The 11,115-nt window shown below is 46.1% G+C and overlaps 1 protein-coding gene across 1 annotated transcript in view; it reads left to right on the forward strand.

The window, feature by feature from the left end:
* Positions 1-10,184, forward strand: part of SPAG8 (sperm associated antigen 8) — a 111,887-nt gene extending 101,703 nt beyond the window's left edge. The window contains exons 6-7 of the mRNA XM_069205695.1: positions 1,206-1,268; positions 8,238-10,184. Of these exons, the coding sequence (XP_069061796.1) occupies positions 1,206-1,268; positions 8,238-8,360 (186 nt within the window). The 3' untranslated portion in view covers positions 8,361-10,184. The remainder of the gene's footprint in view (positions 1-1,205; positions 1,269-8,237) is intronic.
* Positions 10,185-11,115: the final 931 nt, after the last annotated feature.

Raw genomic sequence — 11,115 nt, forward strand, 5'->3', positions numbered from 1 at the left:
TAAGTGCTGTAGGACTACAGTGGTATTGCATGAGCTTTGCATGTCTCCTAGATAAGTCTTGGCTGCTCATCCACAGCTACCTGTGGAGATCCTGGCTTCTAGCCTACACCTCACTAAGAGGGGATACCAGAACCTGGTATAAGCTGTAAGTACCTTGGGTACCCACCACACACCAGGCCAGCTTCCCACACACAGGCTAATTAAGACAGGCACTCTACCACAGGCTGACTCCTTTAAGTGCACAGTCCTTCATAAACGACCTTTGCATACTGACCAGAAGCAGAGGGACAGGCCGTTGTCCAGTAATTTACAGAGACCCCATTACAGAAAACCTTCCTTTCGAGATAGAGTAAAAAGAGATGCAAGCACCACTCCGGCTCCACCTCAGCTTGGAATAGTTGTGTGTGTGGTGCTTTGAAGATGGTCATTGTGCCTGTGTATATTGCCTGGCTGGTGGTGAGCCAGCAGTAGGAGACCTCTTAGCTATTGCAACATGTCTGCATAACTACATAACACTGTCCAGACAGCCTGGTGGAGCTGTGCTTACATATCTGTTGCCATTAGTTGTTTGTCTCACTCAAAGCTGATGTCACCCTGAAACCAGGCTTTGGCTTTGAGAGCGGTTTACCATTTTCAACATGCTGGATATCCCTAAAGGTCCAGAAGTTTGTTATCCGCACCTTGTTAAGGGAACTAAACCTACCACCCTACCTACACTGCATACCACAATCTGAAGTAGACGTTTTCATGCCACCAGGTGGCCCAATCATGAAAGAGTCCTTAGTTTGATGGGTAGTTGGGGTGAGGGCTCTCTCACTGACACAGGAAGTCGTCACTTTCTGCGTGAGAGACGGACACTGTTGGGGCTCTTGAGGTGGAAGGGTGGTGCCACTTTCCACTAACCCCCCACCAGATTAATACACTGAGGGGACCTCTTAGGTGGGCCTCTATTCTAAGCTCCACCTGTTGGTAAACTAGGTCTTAGATCTGAAGACCTTTTTTATCATTTCTTTTGGTTTTGGTGAAAAGGGAACAAGTGCTTCTGCCAGCACGTATTTCAGCTAGTACATGGAGTGGTCTAGAGAAATGAGCATCACTCTTGATGATGTTGGGACGGGCACGTCCTCTGTATTTATTGGCTGTTGCTTGAAATATCTTTCTCGAAAATGATGAAACATACACATTGATTACCTCTTCCTTTCCAGGACCACGATTACCGCAAAGAACAACCAGCAACCTTCTGGAGCGAGCACAAGCACGAAGTGACGGTAAGTGCATGATCCGGTCTTTCCTACGCCTGTAGTGACAGGACGTGCACTGCTCTGCCTTTCCTGTATGTGCCACATCTGGAAATGCACATTTCTGCCTTTCAATTGTGTGCAGTCACTGTGAGTGCACTGCTCTGCCTTTCTATCTGTGCAATTACTGCAAGTTCAGTATCTGTAGTTTCTCCTGCAAGCAGTGCCCTACAGCTCTATCCTGCCTCCCTCCTGTGTGCTGTGCCATAAGTGCGCTGCTCTGCATTTCTCATGTGAACTATCTGCCTATCCTAGCTTTGTAGTGGCTGCAAGTGAACTATCTGCCTCTCCCACTTGTATGTTGACTGTAAGTGTGCACCATGATACATTACCTTGTGGAGTTGTGTAGAGCAGAGTGAAGTGACATAGAAAGTGTTGCTTAGAGTGGAGTAGAGTGTTGTATAGTGGAATATATTATTGTAGAGTGGAGTATTGTAGAGTTGATGGCATAGAGTGGGTAGAATGTTTTTGAGTGGCATAAAGTGGCAGTAGAATGTTGTTGAGTGGCATAGAGTGGAGTGGCATAGAGTTGCTTGGAGTAGAATGGAGGGAGTAGAGTGTCGTAGAGTAGAGGGAAGTGGCACAGAGTGTCATGTAGTTGTGTAAAGCAGAGTGGAGCGCTATACAGGGTGTTGCATAGAGTGGAGCAGAATGTCGTAGAGTGGAGTAGTGTAGGAGAGTGGATGTCATAGAGTGGGTGGAATGTTGTTGCGTGGCATAGAATGGAGTGGCATAGAGTGGAGTGGTATAGAGGGTGTTGCGTAGAGTGGAGTAGAATGCTGTAGAGTGGAGTGGCATAGAGTGGCTTGGAGTAGAATGGAGGGAGTAGAGTGTCGTAGAGTAGAGGGAAATGGCATAGAGTGTCATTGAGTTGTGTAAAGCAGAGTGTAGTAATACACAGGGTGTTGCGTAGAGTGGAGTAGAATGTTGTAGAGTGGAGTGACATAGAGTGGGTGGAATGTTGTTGCTTGGCATAGAGTGGAGTGGCCTAAAGTGGCATAAAGCGGAGAGGCATAAAGTGTTGTGTAGTGTCATGGAGTGGTGTGGAGGGAGTAGCGTGTCGTAGAGTAGAGGGAAGTTGTGTAGAGCAGAATTAAGTGACGTAGATGGTGTTGCGCAGAGTGAAGTAGAATGTTGTAGAGTAGAGTGGAGTGGCATAGAGTGGAGTAGTGTAGGAGAGTGGATGGGATGCAGTGGGTAGAATGTTGTTGAGTGGCATAGAATGGAGTGGCATAAAGTGGCATAGAGTGGAGTGGCATAGAGTGGAGTGGCCTAAAGTGGCATAAAGTGGAGAGGTATAGAGTGGCTTGGAGTGTCATGGAGTGGTGTGGAGTGGTGTGGAGGGAGTAGCGTGTCATAGAGTAGAGGGAAATGGCATAGAGTGTCATGGAGTTGTGTAGAGCAGAGTGGAGCGGCATAGAGGGTGTTGCGTAGAGTGGAGTAGAATGTTGTAGAATGGAGTAGTGTAGAAGAGTGGATGGCATAGAGTGGGTAGAATGTTGTTGAGTGGCATAAAATGGAGTGGCATAAAGTGTTATAGAGTGGAGTGGCATAGAGTGACTTTGAGTGGAGTAGAGTGTCATAGAATGGAGCCGAGTTTAATGGAGTAGAGCATCATAGAGTGGAGTATTGTGGCTTGTAGTGTTGTAGAGTGACCTAGAGTGAACTGGTATAAAGCAAAGTGGTACAGAGTAGATTTACGTAGAGTGCAGTAACGTAGAATGCTTTGGCTTTGACTAAAGTGGTGTAAAGTGCAGTGGCATAGAGTGCAGTGTTGCAGAGTGGTGTGGGATAGAGTGGAGTGGTGCAGAATGCAGTGGTGCACATTAGAGTAGTGTGGAGTAGAATGCATTGGCATAGAGTGGTGTGGTGTAGAGTAGCGAGGCTTGAAGTGGAGTGGGACAGGGTAGAGTGCAGTGACGTGGAGTGGCTTTCAGTAGAGTTGCATGGTGTGGAGTGGTGCAGAGTAGCGAGGCTTGAAGTGGAGTGGGACAGGGTAGAGTGCAGTGACGTGGAGTGGCTTTCAGTGGAGTTGCATGGTGTGGCGTGGTGTAGAGTAGCGAGGCTTGAAGTGGAGTGGGACAGGGTAGAGTGCAGTGACGTGGAGTGGCTTTCAGTGGAGTTGCATGGTGTGGAGTGGTGCAGAGTAGCGAGGCTTGAAGTGGAGTGGGACAGGGTAGAGTGCAGTGACGTGGAGTGGCTTTCAGTGGAGTTGCATGGTGTGGCGTGGTGTAGAGTAGCGAGGCTTGAAGTGGAGTGGGACAGGGTAGAGTGCAGTGACGTGGAGTGGCTTTCAGTGGAGTTGCATGGTGTGGCGTGGTGTAGAGTAGCGAGGCTTGAAGTGGAGTGGGACAGGGTAGAGTGCAGTGACGTGGAGTGGCTTTCAGTGGAGTTGCATGGTGTGGCGTGGTGTAGAGTAGCGAGGCTTGAAGTGGAGTGGGACAGGGTAGAGTGCAGTGACGTGGAGTGGCTTTCAGTGGAGTTGCATGGTGTGGAGTGGTGCAGAGTAAAGTGGGGGTAAAGTGAAGTATGCATGGTGTGGTGTGGTGGCTTTCTTCCACTACAGACAATACATCTTCAATTGAAATGACCATCACGCTTGTACAGACATACAGTTTTACTAATAAAAGTACACAATGCACAAACAATAATGTGTGGAAATATCATCACCTATTTTGATTTGCTTTGATCGTATTAAAATATTTACTTTCCTCACACTTCAGGATTACCAAAAAATTAGCTTTATTTGTGCTTTTCTAATTCACAAATTTTCTGAAATATCTGCACAGTTCATTTACAGATATCTAAATTTGATGTGCTAGAAAATAAAACATCCTGGCGCGTACCTCAAGCACTCCCCCAGTAGCCATTAGCCAGCATAATTGTCACATGAATCATTTCACTTTGACGTCAGAGGAAGAAAAGTAAACACCTTAAAGACAGAGCCTGACATTTGACCTCTGTCTTTGAATGCACAGTGAATGTTACAGGATAAGAACAAGATTTAAAGGCCTGTTTACAGAAATCCATTACTGGTGGAGAAATTCAGTACATAGAGTTTGGGCAAGGGAAGGGACAAACTCAAAATGGACAGCCTAAAACAAATACAGCCAGAAAATAGGAAGCAAACAAAATTGAGTTACAAACCACCAGCAAATAGGAAGCAAACATATGTGAGTTACAAACTACAAAGCCAGTGGTAAGCAATGGGGGGAATGCATTCCCACAAAAGCTTCCCAAATGTCCCCAAGATGTCGTTGGCAAACCAGACAGCTGTGCTGTCTTGTAGGCTTCGACCTAACGAAGCATGGTAGTAATCACACTGTTATATGTTGGGCCATCAGTTTCAGAGACTCTCACCCTGGCCGCAGGACCACAATACACGTTGGGCTGATAATCCAGCTGCTTACCTTTCAGTTGTTCAAAAAATAATTACAAGCATTGGCAAAGCCAATAGGTCAGGGTTTAATGTGACAAAGCATGCAAGGGCAGGCATGCAGAATGAGTGTTTCCAAGCGTCTGTGCAGGAGTGTGGGGCAGTACTATATTCCAGTGCTATAGTGAGGTGCCCCACAGCCATGCTGAGGTGCAGTGCTGTGGTTTGTCACTGTGGTGCAAGCCACGTGTAGTGCTATGATACAGTTCAATGGCATAGTAATATCGTTTAGCACTGTTGTGGAGGGCGTTGTTATTTTGGGCCTTATTTAGAGTTTGGCAGAGGGGGTGACTCCATCATAAACATTATAGTCTATGAAAATCATAATACGGCCGACTGGATATCCGTCACGTGTGACAGAGTAACCTATCCACCAGACTCTAAATCAGGCCTTTCGTCTGGGTAGACCCATCGCTTTGCTGTTTGGGAGAAGCTGTTTGCTGTTAACCTGTAGCAGCCTCTGACCAGGCCTCTTCTTCTCAGCCTGTTACACAAACACTTGGGCTCGCTTGTTTAACTTACATAGTTTTACATGTGGTGGTTTTAAAATGATGCAAGGTGTAGAGTGCCGCTTCTACGGGAGAAAAGCAGCTGTGTTTAAAAGGAGATTTGCAATTATGCAAACAGGGTCATGTCTATGAGCTGACTAGCTCTACGTTTAGATGGAAAGAGGCTGAACGCCAAGAAAAGTAAACCTACTCAAGTCCAGAATTTAGAGCCAGCAACAGCATGTTGAAAGGGTTTACCATTTATATATTTTTTCAAATGAACCATCAGTTTCTCATACCTAGAGGCAGTCATAGAAATGTCCCTCCTCCTCCGTAGCCCGGCATCTGAAGCAGTAAACCCCTTAACTGCTCTTTAAATATTAGCCTCGCTCTATGAGAGAGCATCTCTCCAGAGGGAGTACATGTTTCAAACCTAAAAGGGTACCTCTTTTTCCTAAAGGAATATAATGAAGACGCCATTATAGTCCTCTCTGTGACTCTGGAGAGCATGAGACCCCTTATTACAGCCCTGCTTCTGTTTTTTTATGTAACGAAGACAATTGTATATATGTCATCATATTGAGGCAGCCTGAGTCCAAGATGGCCATCTTGATGCCACAAACAAAACACTTTTTAATGAGGCCATGCTAGGGTCAGGCTTGAACTTGAAAAGCTTCCGGTAAAAGGGCTAAAAAAGGTTGTTTTGTGAATACAAGGCATGAGTGAGACCGAGAACTCACATTTTAGATGTGAAATAGTCCCTTGTGCGCTCCAGTGCAAGCACTCCACAAGAGGTGAAAGGATACCCAGCAACAGCCAAAAGCATGAGGTAAGAGAGCAGTTATGCTCTGGACTTATAAACAATTTGATGGACCCTGTCTTAAGCAGTGGTGGAACAAGGTGGATCCAAATAAACCAATTGTTGACTAGGCCGACCCAAAGCCCACTCAGTGTATAAAAGCACTTTAAACCAAGAACCTCAACACCCAGAGCCATAATGGCCCCGCAGATTGTGGTCAGTGTGGTATTCCAAGGACTCCAGAAGCAGCTAACTTTAGGGGATGTTATGTATGAAACTACCAGTTGTAGTGGGAAGTTTTCAGTGCTTGGAGCCCTCACAGGACTAGTGTACCCATTGACCTGAGGCTTCATTAGTTCCTGTTTCAGGGTTAGTGGCCATCTGCATTCACGATGATGATATTTGTGGTCTTGTAGGAGCACAAGAGATGAGTCAGATGGCTCGAGAATCAAGATGACCTTCCCCAGTCCGTGGGACTGAAACCACATTGTGTAAACCACAGGCCTCCTGATCATGGTGGGCACCTTAAGCATAAGGAGATTGTGGTGACTTGAACGTCTCCATGATATGAGCAACTCTTTGCCTTGGGATTTTGTGATCTTGTCGGTCCTGGGCAGCCCCAGTAACCTGAGTCCGATGGGTCTTGTGCAGAACTAGCCAGCATCAGAAAAGCCCCTGTCCTTTCTTTTGTGCTCCAGATGCAGTTTTGCACGCAAAGCCTGGCTCTCTTCCTGCAACAGGTCACATCAGCAAAGCTTCTTCCAGGAGTCACCCCAACCCTGAGTAGAACTGAACCAGCCGAGGTTTCATTCCTGGTAATGTCTTTGCTCTGGAGTTCCAATTGATGTATCATATACTGGCTCTAGGAAGACAGTATTTATCAAACTGGTTGCCAAGAGTGGAAGTGTGACCAATGAAAGTGTTGTATTTTTCACATCCATGCTCTTCAGTCTACCTGAGAGAAGTGTATCTACACCTTTCTCATATTTTGTGGACTTCCCAAGCATATATATATTGGGCTAGTGAGAAATTAGTAATTCCAATTTCATTAGTTGCTAACCTAGTGGCTGCAACACACGGATATCCAGAGCAGAGGGAAGGGACAGACAGACACACCCTCTTTCTGTCTCTCTCTTCCTTTCTCCCTCACCCTCTGTATTTCTCTCTGCCTCTCTGACCCTTTCTCTTTATTTCTATGTCTTTCTACTTCTCACTGCCCCCCCCTCTCCCTCTCCTTTTGAGGACAGTTGGCAGCAGTGCTAATGAAGCATGGTTTGCTACCCTCTAAGAGTGGGGATCTCAGAGAGATGCATCTACTCTGATGGTCTCCTCCCATGACGTCACTCGCCAACCCCCACCCAGACACTATCCCCCTCCCCTCTGACAGGTTCCTCTGTTGACATCGTCTCCATATTGGATTCTCTTGCGACGTCACTCCTGCCTTATTCTGATAGGTTACTCTGAGTACGTCAGCCCCAGCCACAGCCTGATAGGCTCAGAACAATGACATCAGCCTGTGACCTGAAGGCCTCCTCCTATGATGCCACATCCTCTGCCCCCCACGGACTACTCCCCTGACTTCCCCCCGCACTCAATAAGGACGCGTGTATACTAATGCTTAAGGTTGATTGTAGTAATTTTGTAGTGAACATGTTGCCCACCTCATTACAGCAGATTGATCATTCATAAAAGTAAATTAAAAAAATGAAGGATCATGAAAAATGTATGTTTCTAGGTAATGTCCCACACACCTAACATACACCTAGAAAAACAGAAGCATCAAACCCTGTCATGGAAGCCCTACTCCCACTCCTCGGGTGAGGGCACAATGTAGAGCGGGGGTGGGGTAAGCTCTTGAGTGACACTAACAAACCCATAGCAGCCGCAGGTTTAAATTTCCCAGTTCCCATTCTTCGAGAACGTATCATAGGTGTTTTCTACAAGGTGCTCATTCTCTGTTCTCCATCACAAGACCTTCACCACAACTTTTTGTGGGGGAGTCTGTCTTGGTGCCAATGTGTCCTTAGTAGGATTTGTCTTTATGTCCGTCTGTGCTCTTGGCTGGTGGAAGGAAGAGATAGTTGTGTCCTCTGTACCCACATGCCTGGCACCTGCACCAGTTGCAATGTTTAGCTCATGAGTCCAAATTGTTCCTGATGTGCAGTAATCATCTTTCTCCTCTTTCAGTGACACGCGATTCTCTCTTTTTTTTACAGGGAGTTTCAGCGATCAGGACAAGAGACACTCCCTTTAAGAAGTCTGCAACCTTCAGCACGCCCATCAGTGAATACATGGATGAACCTATGCCCTACACAATGGAGAATTACCCCAACCTATAAACATGACCTTCCTGATCCTCTGAGCACCTCATAACCCACACCCATCATTGAATCAATGGATAAACTTATGCCCTACTACACCCTTGAGGATTACCCCAACCTATAAACCAGTGCTTCCTGATCCTCAGAGCACCTCTCAACCCACGCCTATCAGTGACAACATGGATGAACCTATGCCCTACACCCATGAGGATTGTTTCCACCTATAAACATGAACTCCCTGATCCTCTGAGCACCTTTCATCCCTCACCCATCAGTGAGTACATGCATGAACCAAAGTCCCACACCCTTAAGGATTACCCCCACCTGCAAGCCTGATTTTCCTGATCTCCACAGCCTCTCCTGACACTTGCCCATTACAGAAGACATGGATAAGCCACTTCCTTATACACTGGACAACTACCCCAACCTAGAAACAAGAACTTCTTGATCCTCAGAACCCATCCTAACTCTCCCCTGTCAGTGAATTAATGGATGAACCAAAGTCCTATACCTTGAAGAATCTGTCCAGAGCTTCCCACAGCCTGACCTCTACAGCTCATCCTAATCTACAACCGTCAGTGGATACATGGATGAACCCAAGTCCTACACCCTGGAGAATCTGTCCAGAGCATCCAGCAGCCTGACCTCTACAGTTCCGCCTAATCTACACCTGTCAATGGATACTTGGATGAACCAACACCATGCACCCTGGAGAATCTGTCCAGAACATCCAACAGCCTGACCCCTTATATCCCTCTTGAACCAAGTCAACCAAGAAGTCAACACTATTTGAACATAAGAGCACAGAGGGAGATCTACTTAGTTACAGGTGCATCTTAAAGTGTCTTTCATTTATTTCCACATTGGCAGTCAGACTGTCACTGAATATATTTTCATTTAAATTTGTCTTTCTTTGTCCCTGACAGATGACTATCAGCAACCCACCCTGAAATATATGCAGCTCACCCTGAAATTACCCCATTTTAGGGGAGTTTACCTCATGTGCAAAACTTCCAAAACCCATCTTCAAAATCTTTCCCCCATCTCACCTTCATCAAGCTTATACTCACATATATGAACTCATTTATGTCCTGTAGCAAGGATACTCACCCCAATGTATAAGCTCCTACAAACCGTCTACCGCCTCGCAACCCTGTGCCTGAACGTGAACATGCCCAACATGAAGAAAAATGCTCTGTTCTGTGAATTGCTCCTCAAGCATCTTCCGTGTCCTACCCCTTGCAGGATGTGTGATCACTCCATGCTCTGTCCTTCTACAGTGACGTTTACTTATTATTCCTTGTTGATCCCATCAAAGCACTTCAGTGAACATCTGATACCATTGGTTATCACCATTGTGATGTCGGCCACGTTCTTCCATACTGCCTGACCTCAATGTTCCGTTGATCAATGTTTTAATGAGACAGTAGCCTAATATTCTGCATAACAGATAAGTGTTGCAAACTCTTCTGATGCATTTCTTCAAGGCGATCTGAAGCTTAGGAGGAACGTCAGCAATTCTCGCTTAGGAAGCCACATTTCCTGGAGCATTTCCTTCAAGGCTTACTCCAAAACCTCCAGTGAGATGTACAACCCTTATTCTTTGCAATGATCTGTGGTTTATTGGAAATAAGCAGCACACTTGTTAAAGTCAGCGTATATGGGTTGTCTTTTTCCTTGAGGTGTCTCGGTGTCCATCATACGAATATTACAGACCTTTGGGTCTTCAGACATTCCTCCGACTAGAAACCTATGCTCAGTGCAATGTGTATTGGATTCTTTCTGTATATCTTTTCATCACGGTCAGCAGCTGGTGCTAATAAACGACATGGACCAACTATGGCTCACTCTGGTCAAATGTACAATTTATTTTAGAGCTCTGTATCGGCGGCACAGCATTTTTACACCTGCTTCATGTGTAGGGAGGTTAGAAGATCCAAACAGTTTGGTAAACAGGTGAAACCAGGACACTTGACTGTATGATTCTTTGATAAGTCACTCACTTGTCTTTTTCGAAAATATACATTTCCCTTTTCTTAAGAGTAGACGCCTCCCACCCCCATGAAGACACCCGTCACAACCTCGCTGTGCTTCAAGGTCATGGGGCAAACTAAATATAGTTGTCACAACATCTGTTGGTGGACTCCTAGGTTCTTCTGAATGGGGCCAACCATGGCAAGGTTTGACGGGGGTGGGAAGGAGCAGTGAGCTCTGATGACTGCAGTGAGTAGGGGGTTCAAGTCAGCAGAGCACATCTTTCTTTCCCCAGATTATTAGCCAAACTCATCACATATAATTGTGTCCCCACACATGGCTCAACCAAGAAGATGTTCCTGCAGCAAAGATGTGGGAATCCACCTCTTTCTCCAGAGACTCCATGCCCATGGTTGATAAAGCCTCCTGTAGAAGCTGCGTATGAATACATAGTGCCGATAGCAGGGTGTTCCACCAGGATTTTTTCCTTTTGACTACCTAGTTTTTGGACTTTTACTATAAGTAAGTGTCAGTACCTGAGCCTCTATCCCACGGTAAATTCTCAGCAATTGGGCTGAGCGTGTTTACCAACAGTGTCCGCCTTTTAAGATAATGCCACTGTGGCACAGCTAAGGGAATGGGAACTCAGGTGATTACTAATCAACATTAGTGTGGGTTGTGCATGTGAATCTACCGTCCTGAGCAGCCTTTAATTGTGCACAGGTAGCCTCGCCCCAAGGGGAATCTGCAAGACTGGTGCTGACCTTGGGTAGGCCTTATAATATCAGTGGGCATTCAT

This window comes from Pleurodeles waltl, chromosome 1_2, assembly GCF_031143425.1.
Source record: "Pleurodeles waltl isolate 20211129_DDA chromosome 1_2, aPleWal1.hap1.20221129, whole genome shotgun sequence".
NCBI classification, from domain to species: domain Eukaryota; kingdom Metazoa; phylum Chordata; class Amphibia; order Caudata; family Salamandridae; genus Pleurodeles; species Pleurodeles waltl.